General features: G+C 42.2%; 1 protein-coding gene and 1 pseudogene across 1 annotated transcript in view; both read left to right on the top strand.

Moving 5' to 3' along the window:
* USP45 (ubiquitin specific peptidase 45) overlaps positions 1 to 21,043 on the top strand; it is a 225,598-nt gene that overhangs the window by 51,135 nt on the left and 153,420 nt on the right. The window contains 1 exon segment of the mRNA XM_040350145.1: positions 20,276 to 20,415. Coding sequence (XP_040206079.1) covers positions 20,276 to 20,415 — 140 coding nt within the window.
* LOC120938715 lies at positions 6,789 to 6,923 on the top strand (annotated as a pseudogene).

The raw sequence follows: 21,043 nt of genomic DNA, 5'->3' as shown, positions 1-21,043 counted from the left end.
CTTAAGATAATGCACTAGGTGTCTTGTTTTATTTTTCAGACAGTGTAACTATTATCCACTGACTTTCCTAATCATAGAGCATCAAGGCGAGGCATGTCCAGTTAAGTCAGCAGGGAAAAATGTAGGCAACAGTCTGGGGCCCACTACTAAGCACCAGAGATTGTGGAGTTTATTTACTAAAATTTAAGAGATTGAAAAATATAGCACAGTTGCGTATATTGGGCTAGCCAATGAGCTTCGAAATTCTTTGGCTTGTTCAAAGCTTTGACAAAAAAAATGGAAGCTGATTGGTTAACCTAACCTTCTACACAGAGCTGCACCAGATTTTGCACTCTTCACTGGAGAGTGCAAAATCTAATGCAGCTCTGCATAGAAGGTTAGGTTAGGTTAGATTAACCAATTGGCTTCCATTTTTTATTTAATATTTAGTAAATGAATCAACCTCTGTGTGTTACTTTTCTTATTCTGTTTCATATCCCTTTATAATGGCAAAGTTATATAACAACATAGATAATATGATAAATATTATATAATAAAAAAAATGATATATTTTATTTTCAACTTAAATCTGAACTAGTAATTCAGTGCTCTCTCCCTAAGGTGTCAGCGTCTGCATGAGCGATAAAAGTGTATGTATGTAGCTGCGGGTTACATACACAGTCATACAGGAGACCACACGTGTTCCGGCCCTGGGTTTGGGCGGAGACTTCCCGCAACACAGACTAGTCTACAGTAGCGGCGCTCAGCCAATCGCAGCAAGCAATGTAGACTAGTCTGTAGTATGTAGCCAGCCTCAGATACAGAACATAAAGTTTTGCACATGCAGCGGGCTGACAGCTTAGGGAGAGACATAGTTTGACCCAACGGCAACAAACTATGTATGTACAGTAGTTAAAAAGCTGGAGTTCTCTCTTAAATTGAAGAAGGGCAAAAAAACTGTAGAACTACAATGAACAACCAATGGCACAACTGGACAATTGGAACATACTTGGTAGTCAGTCATCCTATGTTGTATGTTCCAATTGTCCAATAGCACAGTCTAATACCAGTCCAATTTGTTCAACATTGTAAATGAATTGGTCTATGCTACGGGTTTCTAAATCTATTTCAGTAAAAGTGACAGATTTTGCTGTAAGAACAAAAGTTGTTCAGCTTTCTCACATGAGAAACGATTTTGCTTCTCATCAAGAATATGAGATGCTAGACTGAATAGTCTCTCACTCTCTGTACTGTTACTTGGGGCAGATATCTGCATGCAATCTGTGCAAGCAAAGGAAAACTTTGATGCGCCAGTACTCAAGGGGATTGTCGCTTATGGCGATAGGCTTCTCGGCCAAATAAATCTGCAGCTGTTGGGTAGCTGCACTTGTTGTGGGCCTGCTATGGACCCGGGTGCATTCATGTAAAATGTCTTCAAACATATCAGATCAAATCGGTGGCATTCCAAACTGTATCTGTCAAAGCTTGTAATCTGGAATAAGCAGAGAATGCTTAAAGTAACCCACATTTTTTTCTACCTTTTTGATACAATATCAGATATGGTGCGCTGACTCGGCAATCCTTCATTCACAACCAATTGCATTGTGTGTGCCATGCACGGCATGCTTTTAAGTTCACTGTCCTCCATTGCCTTTGCCATGTTCCACGCATTCTCTCGGACAATCAAATGCACTTTAGACTTCTCAATGTGCCAAGTGTCAAGCATGGTTTTTAAAGCATCAGATATTGCTGCTGCAGTGTGTGATCCAACAAACTCATGTGCGTTAAGTAGGATGTTTTGCAATTGAAATTTGAGCCTACGGAATCCAATGTCCTCAGAGAATGGCTGGGTGTCTAATGCAATAAATTCCATAATTTTATCTGTAATGGCACGAGCTTTGGGATGGTCACTTGCTAATTTTTTAACCTTTTCAAAGACTGTGACCACAGATGGCGTTAAGCCTGAGGCACTTTTTGGAAGTGGTACTGTTTTCTTGTATTCTGAATGCTGAACTGGATTACGTGTGTTCAGGTGGTGTATCAAACCTGTTGTTTGAAAAATTCCTTGGCACTGTACCCCCCGTCCAGGAAATTTCTGCTGAGCAAAGACTGCAGATTGCAAATTTGGGGTCTTTATCAGAAACTTTAATATATTTCCACACTGCAGACATGGTCCACCTTTGCTGGCAGCGCAGAATAATAACATAGAATGATCTATAGCGGGAGTGAAATCTGAGGGGGGGGGGGGGAAATGGACGAAATCAGTTAAAAAGCTAAGCCCCAGGCTTTAAAAAAATGTAAATAAAACAAACCAATTTTTTTTTTTTTAAAGGTGCAGCGGGCTCTTGCCATGCAAGGTAGTTATGTGACGTCTGCACTGCAGTACATCTGACTTGTACCAAAAAGATTTTATATTGAACTGATTAAATTTGATTTGAAAAATTTGGAAAAAGAGGGGGACCAGGAATAGAGGAGTAGCGGCTGCTAGTACCGCAAGCTCACACAGACTATTACCCAGACAAAAAATATCAATTGGACTTTCTTGGTACTGATGACATGAATCAATGTAGTAAAAATTCATTTATTTATACATAAAAACATACAGTTTTAATATAAAACAGAGCTAGGACCATCAACCTCACTTTAGGATACAGAATTGTTATTTTGTAATAACAATTCTGTATCCTAAAGTGAGGTTGATGGTCCTGGGATCCCTGGGATCACTGATCACTGCTTCAGCCCTGGTTCACACTGGGCTGCGGGAGTGAAGCCATGCGAGTTCAGCTGAACTCGCACAATTTCACTCCCGCTGGCAGTCCCGATTTCGGCCGCGATTTAAGAGACATCTGTGCAGGTTTCTGCCAGAAATCGCAAAAATTAGTACAGGAACTACTTTTTGAAATCGGTGCAGCGCCGCAGATGCGGTGTCACACCGATTAGGACAGTGTCATTGCCGGAAAATGCCGCCCATTTGAGATGCGATTTCACATGTGAAATCGCATCTCAAATCGAAGGAAATCGTACCCAGTGTGAACCTGGGCTCATAAACGGACACCTTAGTGAGTACTGTATAGCAATTTAGCCAGCTGAGCACTAACGAGTGCTGGGTACCAGGAACATGGGGGCTATTTTATTTTTCAGATGTCACACCTGTGCCGCTGCGTCAAAGTAAGTTAAGAGACATGTATTTTTTATAAAAAGGTTGTTTTGAGTAGTTGTCAAAATCTTCAGGCTTAAAAAACGAGCCAGTCTGGCTAGGATAAATATTAGCAGACTACGGTGGCCATGCCCACTCTGGTATTTATGAAAAGATTGACCTGATGTGAACAACCATCAGACAAGGAGTAGAATACTCTCAGGGGAGATCAAAAGCTCATCATCAAACATGTATGCCAATGGGTTGTAGGCTATTCATTTTATATAGAAAAGGGGAATGACGTTTTATTACACAATCTACAATTCTGGTATGTAGTACAACAACCAATATTAAAGAAACACTAAAGGTTGGTTTTGTATTAGATCAATTGATTGCTGTAAGCTAGAGCATTTAAATATCACTTACCTCGTTTTTTCCTTTTGACCTCCAAAATACAGTAATCCAGGTTTGAAAATGCCATTTCTTGTCACTCCTCTTCTTGCTTTCCACCATCATCTGAGCCGTTTTGCATGGTGGAAAGCAGAATGTGCTCACCCCCTCCCTATGACTACAGCCCTGCGTGAAGATGCTCTCTTATCCCTCACAGGCATGGAGGCTAAGCCTAATGGGAACTGTAGTTCCCATTAGGCCGTGATATAGAGAATGAATGCGCACTGCAAACCAGGAAGTCAGTGAGAATAACGATTCAGGAGTGCTGGAGGTGAATAAAACGGCTCCATTTCAACAGGTATCAAACTAGTTAAAATGCAAAACATTACTTTTTACTTTATCAGCTACTGTCAGACTTTAAGAGGAAAATATTTTTGTCTTTACAACCCCTTTAAAAGTGCAATGCTTTTTATTGGCAAATTGAAGCATGTTTAACCTAAGGCGTTTCTGTAAATTTGTACAATAATTTTTATTTATGCTTTAGAATATCTCTTCTGTCTTGTAATATGTCTTTGTTTCTAATTTAATATATTCTGTAAAGTTTTTCTCATTTGCAGCAACACTCCAGGCAAAACTTTTTTTTTTTTGCTTAGGACAGGGGATAAATGGGTTAGAACCCTTGCAAGATTTTTGTTGTCCCCAGTGGAGCTTTTCCCTCACGTCTTATTCCAGTTACAATATTACCACAACTTCAGGATGTTAACAGGAATCTTTCCAACTGGACCAAAGACGGAATTAAACAAATTAGCAGAAGTTGTGACACCCCCCCACAAAAAAATAAAAAAATAAATGGAGTTACACTTTACATTTGTCTTCTACTATAGAAACGTTTTGCATCACAAAGGGTGTCTGTGTCAGCAGTCTGACATGTATTTTACCAGTCTACAAATCTTGGTTAGATGCAATAATTTTAAATTGCAATTCAATTCAATATTCTAAATTGCAATAACAATTCAAACCAAATATTTTTATTATGCCTTTGCAAATTAATCACTCTTTCATAAAGTTATTTTGTGAAGTATTGCCATGAACCTATTTACTACAGTAACCTTTTATAGAAAAATGAAAAGGCAAGTAAAAGCCTTTCTCTTTTTCATGGATTCACACATCAGGCAAAACAAATGGGATGTTGGTACTTGTGTGAAGCTGCCATTTAACCATGAAGTGAAATGCATTTATTGAGTTTCCCCTGCAGACATGGTCCGCTGTGGCAGTGCTGTCCATATTTGGTGGCCAGGCAAGGAGAGCCAGGTGGTGCTGCAAAGCATAGCACAGTCAAGCGTGCTCACATCTAAGTTTGACATTTGTCATCCTGTACTGCTGCAGGGAAGAGAAAAATCTGCTTTTCCATATGCTTCGCATTTCATTTTGCCCGCAGTTTTGTCCAGATGGCTCCTGAACATTGTTTCCTTTAAGATACACTCCCAGATGTTTATAAATGCCAATGGAGATAAGGCAACAACTGTGTTACACCGATACTGAGAATTATTTACACACATTTTTCTCTCTTTAGTTATCTGTATATAGTAGGTAAATGTATTTTATTTATATATTTTGGCCCACTGTTCTTGAATGTGCCATATGTTATGCATCAGACGCATGAGATGTCTATAGAGGTATGTCCTTTCTTATATAGTTTTAGGTAATGTGTATTTTGTCAAGCTATTACAAATTCTTTGCTTAAGCGCTTGTTTGCCTATATTGTACAATGTAAATGAATAGGTATATTTATAATATAATGTTTAAATAGCTAACAGCATGTTCAACACTGGGGGAAAAAACATGCCAGGTTGCCAATCCAAAATCAGTTTTGGCAGAACTACCGTATGTCCCCTACAGCCTCTGAAAACTGCTCCTACTAACTTTAGAATAGAAACATAAATATAAAGGATTGTGTGGGATTTTTATCTCATATTCAAGTGGAAAAAAAGGCTTTTTTTTTTTTAAATGACAATTTTTTTTATTTTTTGTTTGTCAATAAAAAACAAAACAGCAGTGTACATGTTCAGATGTAGTGAACATATAAAAGTAGAAAAAAAGGTATATGGACTTGTCTAAGATATACATAGTGCAGGTGGGGGGAGGGATATCAACCTCCGAACCTCAATGTTATGCATACTAGCTGCAGTGGGGGTCGTTCCAGAGAAACTATGTAGCGTGCAGCACTTTGATACTGATATCACATTTAACTGTGCACACAAAACATCCTAAAATATACGAGAAACAGAGAAAAGAAAGTGGAAGGAGAGGGCAAGCCAGATAGGGTAGAGCACTAAGGTACCTCAGTGACTTTGTCGCCGGCTCACGGCGGGTCCTTCCGGCTTACTTTTTGGCATCTTAAGGGCTGCAGAGTTTTGCAGTAAATCTTAAAGCGGATCTCCACTCTAAAGTGGAGTCCCGCTGATCGGCACCCTCCCCCCCTCCGGTGTCACATTTGACACCTTTCAGGGGGGAGGGGGGTGCAGATACCTGTCTACAGACAGGTATCTGCACCCACTTCCGGCCCTACGATACGGGCAAAGGACGGGTTTTTTTTCCCCTTCCCGTCCATCCCCCGTTGTATGCTGGGAACACTCGGCTCCCAGCACACAGCGGGAGCCAATCGGCGGGCGCAGCGCGACTCGCGCATGCGCCGTAGGGAACCGGGCAGTGAAGCCGGAGCGCTTCACTTCCTGGTTCCCTCACCGTGGATGGAGGGGGGAGCAGCAGGGTGACGAGCGATCGGCTCGTCATCTGCTGCGATCACCGCTGGACTCCAGGACAGGTAAGTGTCCTTATATTAAAAGTCAGCAGCTGCAGTATTTGTAGCTGCTGGCTTTTAATATATTTGTTTAGTGGCACATCCGCTTTAAACCTGTAGAGGATTTGGGAAGTAGACGTAGCAGCAGTGATCTGAGGTGACTCAAGAGCTTCTTGCACAAAACCTTTCATCCCATTACATGGACTCTGCAATTAAAAAAAATATAAAAAGGGCAGGGTAAGCAGGAAGTCCTTCTTTTTTTTTTTTATGTGAACCCGGTCCTTAAAAGGTTTGTAAACCCTCGTTTTAAAAAAAAATAACAAACATATCATACTTGCCTCCACTGTGCAGTTTGTTTTCTGGTGTCTTCTGTTCTCCCCGGCGGCTCTCGTGGCTCCTCCCCACATGGGCTAACCCCCTGGGAGAAGCGCTCTCCCAGAGGATTGCCTTACGGACATGCTCCTGAGTCCAGCATCTATGTCTGTCGCTTCTCTGCCTTTTGGCTAAGATCAAGTGTAGTATCTGTTCTTATCAGTTGCCAGGAGGTGGCACTATGCTAACCGTCCCTAGTACACTGCGAGGTGGAAAGGGATGGTGGTGGAGGATGCAAAACCTGCTGGCGTGGAGGTGAAAGCCTTCTGATCGGGACGGAGAAACATGTGGTCGAAGCTGAAGGGTCGGGTCCCTGGCATTCTGGCCTGGATTTGATGCAGTTCCTAACCTTGCCAGTTTCTTGAGAGGGAACGTCGACCTCACTTTACTGTTAAGGGGGGGTCTAATGAAGGCTAGTACCCCTCGAGTATAATTTAGGTAGGGAGTGAAAGAGGTGTAAGGGCACTCTCCCTGAGCTTCCGGAGCTCTATATCCTTTCTGGTGGGGAAGGGGGCTGTGACTGTCCGGGCTGTTGGTCAGGGTTGGTTTAAAAAAACGTATGGTGATGTGCCCCTGGAGTGGCAGTCCAGGGGTGCCATACTTGCACAAGTGTTTGAGAGGGCACTTTGAGTTTGGCACCTAGGTCACGTCACCATACACACATTTTTTATACACCTGCCTCTAGGGCCGGGCCCAGAGGAATTTTTGTTTCCTGGCCGGAGGGCTGGCCATCGTATTACACGATGGTCACATTTCTCTCACTCTCCTCATCTTCCTCTAGGGTGCTGGTCCTCGGGCCAGCCCTGAATGTCTTGGGAGTGGGTGGACATGGCCTTCTGGCTTAGTTAGCCTGGTCTCATGGGGTCTTCCTTCGGGGTAGCCCCACCTAGTACTTGGGTGGGTTCTGTTTCGGCAGACCCTCCAAAGAATGGGGTCCGTGTCGGCTTCGGCTGCTCGGACCATGTGAGTACCTCAGTCCCTGTCTGGAGCCTAACGCCCCGGGGGATCAGGGTCAGGTCCTTCGCTATGGAGGACCGATTGACGTAGCACCCTGTGCATGTTTTTGTGTTTCACTCTTTATGTGTGTGTACATTTTTTTGGGCACCGGGTGGAGTTTTTGAGTGTGTTTTGCACACCATAGGCTTTTCAATAAAAAAAATAAAAAATAAAAAAATCGGTGTCTATTGACACAGAATGCCAGACTCGGCCCCACCCCCTGGCGCCCATATCATTGAATTTGATTGACAGCAGTGAGAGCCAATGGCTGTGCTGCTATCAATCTATACAATCAAGAGCCGAGTACCCAGGGCATAGGATGCATTAAGGTGAAAAAAGACAAGGGTTTATAACCCCTTTTAACTTTGTTAGACTTTACATATATCCCTATGGAACCCACTTGGATCCTAGGACCAGTCTGTACATGGAAGTTTGACTACTGCCCAAGTCAATATTAAAGGGGAGTTCCAGCCAATTTGTATGTTTATTAAAAGTCAGCAGCTACAAAAAGTGTAGCTGCTGGCTTTTAATAAACAGACACTTACCTGCTCCAGCGCTCCAGCGACGCGCCGGCTGTGGCTCCGCTCCTCTCCCCCCCCTCCCCGGCCGGCGTCTTCATTCTCAGTGTGGGCACCCGGCCGTGACAGCTTTCGGCTTCACGGCCGGGCACCCACTGCGCATGCGCGAGCGGCGCGGCCCGGCGCTGCGCCGTGTAATTGGCCAGGAGATCGCCCAGGACCTGTGACGTGTCCTAGGCGATCGCCTACAGCAGCCCCTTCCTGTAGGCGATTAAGCTTAGTCGCCTACAGGAAGGACGAAGTGGGACAGGAAGTCCCACTCTTCCTGAAGCCCCCACTTCCCCTCCCAAAAAAATTACATGCCAAATGTGGCATGTAAGGGGGTGAGGAGTGGGATAAGCGGAAGTTCAAATTTGGGTGGAACTCCTCTTTAAGCACTGCCCCTCAGGTTGCCAAACCTCGTCCCTTGTGATTGATGTTTTGCATGCCAGAACTTCAGCAACCAGCAGTGGCTCTGACATTTGACAGTTGAACTTTTCTGGCAGCAATATTCATAGAGAATATAAATAGTCCTTTCTTGAACTTCAATGAATTCTTCACTTCTTTTGCCACAAGCACTCTGCTTCACCTAAATCTAGAAAGGAGTGAGACATCATCGTGCTGACACTCGCTAAAGTGGGCAGGAACTGCTGTTGGACTCCTAGGCTTACCAGCCCACTCTAATTATGTGTTTTTGAGTGACAGGCCAAGACACGTGTGGTCTGTCCTACCCATTGTAACCTCACACTGTGGTTAACCGGTCCAGAGTCTCCTGATCTGTCACTCCTATTAATGCTCATGTTTAACAGGCTATGTAAATTAATTACCTATAGCCATAAGATGAAAAGGAGAGATACAGTAAGCATCAGATGTTTTTAGATAGAACGGTCAGAAGTAGTTTTAATAAATACAGCTGTCCAAACTATATACAATACTGTGCAAACCTTTTAGGCAGGTGCGAAGAAATGCTGTAAAGTAAGAATACTTTAAAAAAAATGTGTTATAATTGGTTTATATTTAGTAATTTACAAAAAGCAAAGTGATTATTTTTTTAAAATCAAATCAATATTTGGTGTGAATACCCTAAGGCAGGGGGAGGCAACCTTGTCCCTCCAGCTGTGGTGAAACTACAAATCCCATCACTCCTCTGCCTCTAGGAGTCATACCTGTGATTGTCAGGGTCATGCAATGTCTCATGGGACTTGTAGTTTCAAAACAGCTGGAGGGCCAAGGTTGCCTACACCTGCCCTAAGGCTTCACACGATCATTTTCCAGCATGAAAAAAAAACATGAGCGCTCCTGTCTCATAACTTGCTTCTGAGCATGGGCGAATTTTAAATATATATAGCCCACACACGATCATTTTTTACAACCCGAAAAACGACATCGTTTAAAACAATGTTAAAAAATGCAGCATGTTAGAATTTTTTTTGTCGTTTTTCAGAACCTGAAAAATGATGTGTAGCCCACACACGATCATTTTAAATGACGTTTTTGAAAAACAACGTTTTTTTCATGCCGAAAAATGATCGTGTGTACGCGGCATCACACTTGCACAAAAACATTTGTGTAGGAGGCTTAAAACTAGGTAAAGAACAGCCAAACTCTGCTACTAAGGTGAGGTTGTAGAAGACCGTTTCATATTACAGGTCATACACCATGGCAAGACTGAGCACAGCAACAAGATACACGGTAGTTATACTGCATCATCAAGGTCTCTCCCAGGCAAAGATTTCAAAGCAGACTGGGGTTTCAAGATGTGCTGTTCAATCTCTTTTGAACAAGCATAAAGAATAGGCAATATTAAGGACCGTAGACGCAGTGGTCGGCCAAGGAAACTTAGGGCAGCAGATGCATCATGCATGCTTCCCTTTCGACATCGAAAGATGTCCAGCAGTGCCATCAACACAGAACTGGCAGAAACCTGTAGGAACCTGCTATACCCATCTACTGTCTGGAGAAGTCTGGGCAGAAGTGGTCTTTGGAGAATTGTGGCCAAAAAGCCATACCTCTGATATGGAAACAAAGCAACTCTGCATGAAAATAGGATCTGGGGTGTAGAAAAATGGCAGCAGGTGCTCTGGACTACTGAGTCAAAATTTGAAACATTTTTCTGTAGCAGGAGGCCGTTTGTTTCCTCCTTGAAAGTTTGGGGCTGCATTTCTGTAAATGGAGTTGTAAACTTGGTCAGGATTAATGGTGTTCTCAGTGCTGAGAAATACAGGCAATTGCTGATTCTTAATGCCATACCATCAGTGAGGCATGTGATTTGGCCCTAAAATTATTCTGCAGCAGGACAACAACCCCAAACATACCGCCAATGTCCTTAAGTAACTCTTTAGCATAAAGAGAAACAAGGAGTCCTGGAAATGATATTTTGGCCCCCACAGAGCACTGATCTCGACATTGCATCTGTCTGGGATTACATAAAGAGGCAGGAGGATTTAAGGCAGTCTACACACACAGAAGATTTGTGGTTAGTTCTCCCAAGATGTTTGGAACTACCTACCTATCCAGTACCTTCAAAAACTGGGTGCACGTGTACCTAGAAAAATTGCTGTTTTGAAGACAAAAGCTGGCCACACCAATCCATTGGCTTGATTTTGATTTCTGTTCTATTCATTTACTTTCCATTTTTTTATTTAATAAAATCAAACTATTAATACTTCTATTTCTGAAACATGATAGATAGGTACTGTATATCATATGTAGGTTACTAAGAAGGTGTGACTTCATGTTAAAGTGGTAAAAACCCTAACTACAGTCCTGATCAAAAGTTTAAGACCACTTGAAAAATGGCAAAAAATCATATTTTACATTGTTGGATCTTAACAAGGTTCCAAGTAGAGCTTTAACATGCAACAAGAAGAAATGAGAGTGAGACAAAACATTTGTTGAGCATTCAATTTAATGAAAACAACGAATAAACTGAAACAGGCTGTTTTTCAGCTGATCAAAAGTTTAGGACCACACCTCCAAAAAAAAAACTAAACCCCCCCAAAACAGAAATCCAACTTCCAAACATGAACTCAGTAATGAGTAGCTCCGCCGTTATTGTTGATCACTTCAAAAATTTGTTTCGGCATGCTTGATGCAAGCGTTTCCATGAGGTGAGTGGGAACATTTCTCCAAGTGGTGAAGAGAGCCGCACGAAGGCCATCTACTGTCTGGAACTGTTGTCTATTTTTGTAAACTTCCCTTGCCATCCATCCCCAAAGGTTCTCATTTGGATTTAGATCAGGGGAACACGCAGGATGGGCCAAAAGAGTGATGTTATTCTCCTGGAAGAAGTCCCTTGTCCTGCGGGCATTGTGTACTGTAGCGTTGTCCTGTTGAAAAACCCAGTCTTTGCTACACAGACGAGGGCCCTCAGTCATGAGGAATGTTCTCTGCAACATCTGGACATAGCCAGCGGCTGTTTGACGCCCCTGCACTTCCTGAAGCTCCATTGTTCCACTGAAGGAAAAAGCACCCCAGACCATTATGGCGACCCCTCCACTGTGGCGTGTAGAAAACATCTCAGGTGGGATCTGCTTGTCATGCCAGTAACGTTGGAAACCATCAGGACCATCAAGGTAACATTTTTTCTCATCAGAGAATAAAACTTTCTTCCACCTTTGAATGTCCCATGTTTGGTGCTCTCTTGCAAAGTCCAAACGAGCAGTTCTGTGGCGTTCAAGGAGACGAGGTTATTGAAGAAGTTTTTTGTTTTTGAAGCCCTTCAGTCTCAGATGCCGTCTGATGGTTATGGGGCTGCAGTCAGCACCAGTAAGGGCCTTAATTTGGGTCGAGGATCGTCCAGTGTCTTGATAAGAGACCCTGCTTATGCAGTTCAGCAAAAAAAACAGCCTGTTTCAGTTTAATCGTTATTTTCATTAAATTGAATGCGCAAAAAATGTTTTGTCTCACTCTCATTTCTTCTTGTTGCATGTTGAAGCTCTACTTGGAACCTTGTTAAGATCCAACAATGTAAAATATAATTTTTTTTTGCCATTTTTCAAGTGGTCTTAAACTTTTGATCAGGACTATGCCATGCTGCTTAACCTGTGTAAAAAAATAAAATCTGTGTACGTACCTATTAGAGGGAGGGGAGGGACCCAGGATCGCCCTCAACCCAGGACCATACCATATGAAAGAATGTCCCCATCTCAAGTGAGCAACGGGTAAAAAGCGGGCTCCTAGAGGGATATATCCCAGCCAGCCTTTGCGGTGTGTAGTAGGCCCTGTGCAGAAACTTCAGTTGAATAAAATGGTCACGGGAGGCTATCATGGAGGGGATATAGGAGGAGACACAATCCTCCCACACCTCCTCATCAAGGTCCGTACTCCATTTACCCAGGGCCCCGGTCATGTCCGTGTCATGAGTCACCTTGAGTCGGAGGTAAAGGGAAGAAAGGGGACTCCCTATCACACCCCATACCAGGAGGCATTCAATGGAATCCGACTCAAGAGTCATTGGGTCCGGGAATTGTGAGGCAAGGGCATGTCTGAGCTGCCAGTATCGAAATTGGAAGGAGGGGGGAAGGTTGTAAGTCCGTCTCAGCTCCTGGAACGACATGATCCTACCATTCGGCATCACAAGCCGGAGAGTGAGGATGTCCCTCCGTTCCCAAAATGCAGGATCAGAAATCGTGTATAAGTGAGGAAGAAGGGGATTAGCCCACAGGGGAGTATGGGGGGGAGACAGACCCGGCTTTACGCCCCTCGCCCTGGAGGAGCGCCACACCCGTAGGACAGTCTTCATAGGTCCAGTGTTGAAAGAAGAAAAATCCTCCACCAAAAAGGTGGACTGTGGAGGAGCTTGAAGTGATAATTATTGGTGGCACGCACACAGTCTGTGAGATTCGTTCCAGCTTCAGAGATAGTCTTTTGGGAAGACTTTTAAATATCCCTGGGCCCTATAAGACCGTTGCAATACCGGTCTTATCATCTGGTAAGGAGACTGCATCTTTATTTATCGGGTGTCCCTTTTTGGTGGAGGATTTTTCTTCTTTTAACATTTTTTATGAGTCTTTCTTCAATATATGGATTTGGATCAATCGGAATTTTTTGAACTTTAATTGAACAATTGTTCTCATTTCACAATTGATTTATTCATTTACTCTTCACTAATTTATAAATATTTTTTGGTGGTCACATTTATGTTTTAGCGCTGTACCTTTTTTTTTCTAGTGTCCACCAGGGACAAGGCGGGAAATGGAGACCAGGAGCATAGCTCTGGGAAAGGGGGGGATACACAAACCAAAGGCACCCCGCCACCCGCCTCCCCACCCAGCAAAGGGGAAACCCATGGCCACCAGAACACCAGAGTCAACCGGGGACAGTCAGCCTACCAATCCCACAATGTAGTCTCATGAAGACCGCCTCAAATAAACAGCAGGGGCCCCCATGCAATATACTCACAGCCTTGAGCGCAAAAAACAGTCACAAAGGAACTCAGCGTGGCAGTGCCTCAGCCCAGGCCACTGCATCTTTGGGGGATGTGAAGAATTGCGTGCGTTCGCCATCCTGCACCCTCAGTTTAGCAGGGAATAGCATGCTGTATTTTATCCCTTTATCCTGGAGCAGAGCACGGACGTGGTCGAAGGACTTGCGCTGGCGTTGTGTCTCCACCGAGTAGTCGGGGAAGATATGGAGCCTGGTGTTATCAAATTTCAGCTCACCTTGCAGGCGGGCCGCGCGGAGGACCGTGTCCCTGTCCCGGTAATGGAGGAGCTTAAAGATGAAGGTGCACGGTGGCGCTCCCTGCGGGCCTCTGGTCGCCGGAATGCGGTGAGCCCGCTCAATTGAGAAGTGTGGAGAGAAGCGGGCGTTGGGAAGCAGGGAAGGGAGCAGCCGCTCCAATAAAGTGACCGGATCTGCGCCCTCCGGCAGGCCCAGGACCCGCAAGTTGTTGGCCCTGGTCTCCAGAACTTTCGCCCTGGTTTTCAGAGACAGCATGTCGGAGTGATGAGCTCTCTGGTTATCCCCAGCGCCGGAGACCCTCCACCTCCGCCACCCGCTCGCGGATCACGTCCATATCCCAGCAGATGAGAGCCGCCTCAATCTGGACGTGGTCGATCTTAACGGTAAGGGTAGATTGGCAGTTTGCGATGGCTAGCATCAGAGCGTCAAAGGCTGGGGAGTCGGTGAGGATCGCCTTGTCTGGCGGGGCCTCCTTCTGAGCTTCCATGCGGCAGGCTGAGGGGAAAGCAGTAGGCCTGGGTTTTGGCGGGGTATGCACAACAGGTGTATTTTGTCTCCTCCGGATCTGGTCCCCCGCATATCCCAGGGCTCAGGAAGGCAGGGCAGGTGTTATGAAAGCGGATTGCGGTGGTTCCACACCAGGATTAGAGAAGGATAATAATCCTTCTCTAATCCTACACGTCTGCTCCCATCACCATCTTGGACACGGCCCCCCAGTCTGGACACTTGGTCTTGCAGCTCTGTGTATGGGAGCGCTCAATAATGGCTGTGATGTCACCCATAGGCTCTTATGGCCCAGACATTGTTTTGCACCCTCTCCTCTACTCTGTAGCTGTTCACTGATACAGGGGAGCCTGATATCTGCAAAATCACCTGGCTGGTGGAAGGAATTAAAAATAGACAAGAACACACCTTTTTTTTTTTTTTTATACAGGATAGGTAGGAGGTGGGGAGGGAAACATTTTAGGAATAGTTAATGTTAGACTTTTCATCCACTTTAGCGCTGCATATTCTGAATTTAACCCTTGTTAACAGACTGTACAATGCAATATATACAAACCAGGAATACCTGTTTTTTATGCAAAAGTTTGCTTGAAATATGAAAGGGTGTATAAAATAGTGTGCAGGGGGTTGATTCAGAATCTTCATTGCTTGCTGGTTTTTGATATCACATTTACACACTATATTTCAAATGTCTAGTTTTTATATTGCTTGATAAGATTACAGTAATTTAATTGTCTGTAAAACAGTTTCCACACCAGCAGAGACAATATGAAAAAATGATGTGTTCCCAATATCAGTGCACCTTTTAACATATCCTGCAGATTCAGCTTGAACCTGGAAGACATGCATGCCTGGACAGTAGCATCTGATCAGCGTACTGGAAAATATTATGTGCGACTTGTCAGTCTCGTTTTATTCCTCTTTAATTAAATGTAGGTTTTCAGAACTTTAATTATGCATTCTTTCTGGTTCATGTAGGAGAAGCACAAGAACTCCCCATGGAGGAGTCTCCTTTCCTTAGCTTACGACTGCACTAGAACCTTTTGGCATAAACATTCCATTAACATAAATTGGTCCCTGCAATGTCCCCAGAACTCTTTAATGAGACTCGCTCTTTAACTCATTAGTGCAGATGTGAGCTCATATGTCAAGAATCTGCATTGCAGAATCACCATTCCTGGCGTTTATTAAGTCCATAACTCGTTTGCATTGACATGCTGTGTTAATCAATATTTTTTTAAAGTCTGAATATGTCACTAATACTCATTTTAAGAACACTGATGGCGACAGCATGGAAGTTGCCAGTGGAATTTGAGACTACAATTGAAATCTTAATTCTCTTGTTGTCTTAAGGCTATAAGTTAATGAGACTGCAACTTCAAATGCCCTCATTTAAAAAATATATATATGTGGATTCATTTATTGTATTAACAATACTAGCTGTACCATACTGGTTGCTTTTCTTTTATTCATGTAGGTTTTTGGACTCTTTGTGCACATTCATCGAATATATCAGACATTTTAGGGTGGAAAACAGGATATTCTAGCTTTTTAGGATCCTAACTTGCCCTCTTAGCCATCGTTATGGAGCTCATTTAAAACATCTGCAGTTTGTTTTTGGCGTTTGGTCAGTGCTTTACCAACACATAAACATCCAGGACAACAGTTATTGGCAGTGGATGAGGAAGTGGGATACACAAGTTTTTTTAGGTACTGTATATTGGAAAAAGTAGTTTGAAGTAGATGGAGCTCTTGCTGACATTTTATTTTATTTTTATTTGCTGTTGGCTGTGGCAGAGCCGGGTACAGGCCAAAGCATAGGATGTAAATAGTAACTGAAGTCACAAATCCCCCAATATACTCCCTCATCTAATGCACGTTTAAAAGTTTATGTATTCTACTCTATAGTGCCAGTGTTTGGCTGAGTGGATATCAAATATAATGTATTTGTAGCAGTTACTAGTGCAGCAACTATTCTGGATTTTTTTTTACTATAACATTCTCCAAAATAGACCTCCTATCCATGCTTGTAAAGAATGCAACCACAATGTATATCTGGGAATTTTCTCACTAAACTTTCAGAAGTATTTTTTATTTTATTTATGTTTCATTATAAAGAAATCCTGTAGTGAGAGCAATGTGTATTTTAGTGACCCAAATATGTATCAAGAGTCCCACATGAACTGTCATATATTATATATCTCGTAATAATGACATAATCCACTACCCATTTGGTACTTTTGTTCCAATAATAATAAAATCTAAGTACCCAAAAAGTTCCCAAAAAACATTTATGCTTACACCACTGAATGTAATCTTCAAGAAAACATGCTACTACCCCAGATTATGTAGAGATCCTCCTGAGCTTTCTGGTGCAGGATGTGCAGTCACTCAGTTGCTAAAAAAATGGATACAAGACAATCTGCATTATGGCTGGAATGCGTTAACTTCCGCTGTACATATTTATCTTTTTATAGAGTTACAATAAATTTGGACTTATTGAAGAGCGTGTATGGAGTTGGTTGCAGATTGTCTTATATCCAATCAGCAGTCAATGTATATGCAAAATGTCTTGAATGCCCATGAGTGTTTTGTGCCTCTTTCACAAATCTGTATCTGGAGCTAAAGCTTAAATTCTAAAGACTTTGGTTTCCCCATGGACCTTCCCTATGTAGCTCATTTAATGTCTGGGTAAAGAATGATGTCCTCCCCGTTAAGGATATTCCCCTTATACTTACCAAAATCTCAAAGTGCGCTTTGTACAACACACATAAATCATAGCACGTGGGCAAATAATCCCATGGATCGAATAGGAGATGCCACAATTGACGAATTGTCTAATTGTACAGTATAGTTTTACTAACATGAAACACCTTTCTCTTCATGTGCCACATGAATTGAGAGGCCCCACTATTCTTTACACTGCATCCAAAATTACCCTTTTGGCTGCAGAAATAACATTTTTTTTTTCTATGGGCTTCTTTTTGTGATCTCATACTAATGATCAAGAGCTGGTAGTAGGGGTTCCCAGCTATTCACAATGATCATTTATTTACAAAGCTCCCCTTTTATCCCCAATACTTTCTTTGTGAGGTGAAAGAGATTTATTATATGTTTGTTTTTAGGGACAGAGGAGTAATTGATGCAGGTGAGGAATTTTAGTTCAAAACAGTAAAGTAGTAATTAAAAAAGGTCATGGCTGTGTCATAATGTTAATACTGAAATATTAAAATAATATTTAAACAGTTTATGAAACAGAGATAATCGGGGGAGAAGTGTTTGAACATGTTCTCCCGCCAATTATCTCCGCACAGTGAGAAGTCTCATTGAATTGCACATAAATCGGTACTACCCCTTTGCTCATACATGACTGCTGATCCTGCTGAATTTTGATCCATATATGGCTGGCTTTTAACTCCAAACTTTCTGCATTAATCAATGATGAACATGGTACAATACTCTACAACACAAATTGTATCAGAAACCTACATCCTTTTGGGTCACTTTTTTTTTTAATACTTTTTTTGGGGTTACAGATCCCTAAAATGTCACTCTGCTTTCAGTTCTGAGGGATGTCCATCACAAACAGTTGGTGGCTCTCATGCAGGGCATATTAGCAACAGGTTTCTATGCGGATGTTTCTATTAATTTATCATTAGCCAAAAATAGTAATCTAGAAAATGGGATACTTGGAAGAATTGCAGAGGATCCTTCTGCATATGTGAATTTTAACCAAAGCTTTCACTTTTTTGTATCTGTAGTGCTCCCTTTATACCAAAGTTTTTTCTCCTGTCTTTTGATCTTATTTTTTATTTTAGGTTGACAAAAACAATTTAAGTCCGAAAGAGTGTAAAAAAAATATGCTTTGTAATCCCATAACCCTAGATTTCTAACTATTCTTTTTATTTATTTGTGTACATGAGTTTTGCATGTTCTCTACTGGACTAAATGCAGGAAAAGCACTGATGTATGGGGTTGCTTTACTAAAACTGGAGTGCAAATTCTGGTGCAGCTCTGCACAGAAACCAATCCGCTTCCAGTTTTCTTTGTTAAAGCCAATTTGAACAAGCTGAAGTTGATTGACCATGCACAGTCGCACCCGATTTTGCACTCTCCAGTTTTAGGAAATCAACACCAATATGTAACTTGCATGGCTTAGAATGTTCTTGATAATCATCTAAAATATTACATTTAGGATAAAAATGTTCTCTGCTTATCTAACAGAGTTGGAAATTGGTTATTTGTCCTCCACCTCTGCCAGCGCACAATGGAGAGAATTTGTGAAAACTAGAGCAGACAGAATCTGGAGCAGCTGTGCATGGCAACCAATCCATTTCTGTCATCAGCATGTTCAGTTAGAGGAGTTCCGCCGCCCCCTCCCCCATGAAAAAATGTAAGTCTGCAGCTACAAATTCTGTAGCTGCTGACTTTTAATATTAGGACACTTACCTTTGCAGGGTTCCCGTGATGTCAGCACCCCAGCCGATATTTAGATCGGCTCTTGGGTGCTGCCACCGTCATTCATGGTAAGGGAAACTGGCAGCCCTTTCTCTATTGGGCATGCGCGAAACGTGCTGCACTTTATAACTGGCCGGTGGCGGAGGAAGGAGGAGGGGGGCTACACTAAAGGACAGTCCCTTTATCTGATGCTGCTAAATGCAGAGAAAGTAGATTGTCAGTCGAATAGTTTTACCCATTGGCAAAAAGACCTGATAGATCTTAGTGAGAAGGAATAGAAAGGAGCCATTGAGATCCTACCTGAGGTATCTATCTTACATCCCAGCAACTGACCCAGCTTTTTATAATACATAGAACTCATTACACTCCACAAAAATGATATGCCTGGGGAAAGTATACATTGCCTCTATGTCCACGATGCTCCGTATCTAATGGATCTCTTATACATATGCTTTGGCGCTGCTCTAAGCTTCATAAATATTGGGAGAAAGTGTTCCAGACCCTGAATACACTACGTCGGTCAGAAATAATAAGTGCACCTAAAATAGCAATATTTGGAATAATTCCAGATGGAGTTCTACCTGTAGAGATTTATCTGATTTGGACTTGATCCCTTTATCTAGCTTGTAAGCTTATCTTACAAAAGTGAATTGCTACAATGCCACCAACCCACAAACAATGGTGCAATAAGGTAAACTATATACTGAAAAGAGAAAGACTAGCCTATAAATATAGAGGAGTTCCCCACAAATTTAACAAAATCTGGTCTTATTGGCTTGATTCTAGTAATTTTTATTTTATGATGGTTTATGCAAGGGGGATGGGGAGAGAGGGGGGAGAAGGATAGATGGGGGCGAGGAGATTGACTTATACTAAATCAAGAAGCAGAAAACAGAATGAAAATGGAATCCTATATAGAGGTTTATGTTTATTGTTGTATTGTCTTGTTAGATGTTTTTTGTAAAATAGATATCTATTATAACTATCGTTTGAATTAATCTTCCTTTTTTCTATGTCCACTTAAGAAATGAAATGCTTACCTTCCCTATATTCATTAACACATTTTTAAAATTTTTGTATGTAACAAGCAATAACAAAATAAAAAATTATTTGATAAAAAAAAGGACGGCGCCGCCGTGTAGTCTCTTGGAAGTGGGGTAGTGTACCTGTCAAAAACATGGCACCGGAGGAGGGGGGGGGGAGTATATATGCGAAGGTTTCACTTTTGGGTGGAACTCCGCTTTAAAATGTGAAAATTAAAATATTGGTGCTGATTGGTTGCCATGAACAGCTGTTCCAGTCTAAGCCAATTAACCTCAATGTTTTTCCTGATGTAATTTATTTTCATATTGAAGCAAGATGTCTTTAGTATTTACAAAAATACATTTTTATTTCCAGGGTGTTCATTAAAGGTCATTTGCCTTCGCGAACAAAGTAGTGAAAAGGTTAAGAAGAGCACCTCCCGGAATAGCACATCGGTCCCTGTGAAAGGCATAATAAATCTGGGAAACACCTGTTTCTTCAATGCAATCATGCAGGTAGGGTGTTCTGCATTTATCACTTGAAAGTGTCTGCATAAAGAATACTATTTATAAAGCAATCTCGTTTTATTTGCAGTCATTACCATCAATCATATTGTTTACTTACTTTTAGCCTGTCCAGAGCTCCTTAAACATAAGTCAGCCAGTGCTGCTTCTAGGGGCAGGGTACCCATATACTAAAATTTTTTATAAAGTTATTTCTTACTTCACAGCTAATGGGAATTTAATGTCAGTATAAATCTCTTTCTTATGGAGACAACCACTGTCTGACAAAAAGCATACCAATTGAAGGGGATGTGAAGCACCTGTCACCTATCACTGAGAATGAAAGAAAGAGAACCGAGAAAAGAAGTAGTAACCTACAGTAATTTAGACAAGATGCTCAGTTCAGAGGCTGAATATTTGATTGGAGGCTGGCAAGCTTTTGAGGACACACCCCTAGCGTCCCCTCTAAAACCTTACCCCGCTCTGTGAACCCTTAGTTGTTTTTTTTGTTAGTTTTCTAGTGTTTCCCCTATGGGGAAATCTCTCTTGGCTAACTAGTTTATTTTACTTCAAATCTTCAATCAGTACTTCAATCAACACCTTATTGTCTTCTAACACCAATAGAAGCAGTGCAACCAGA

Source organism: Rana temporaria, chromosome 4 (genome assembly GCF_905171775.1).
Source record: "Rana temporaria chromosome 4, aRanTem1.1, whole genome shotgun sequence".
NCBI classification, from domain to species: Eukaryota; Metazoa; Chordata; class Amphibia; order Anura; family Ranidae; genus Rana; species Rana temporaria.
Note: the sequence above shows the minus strand (reverse complement) of the source record. Positions and strands in the feature narration are given on the sequence as shown.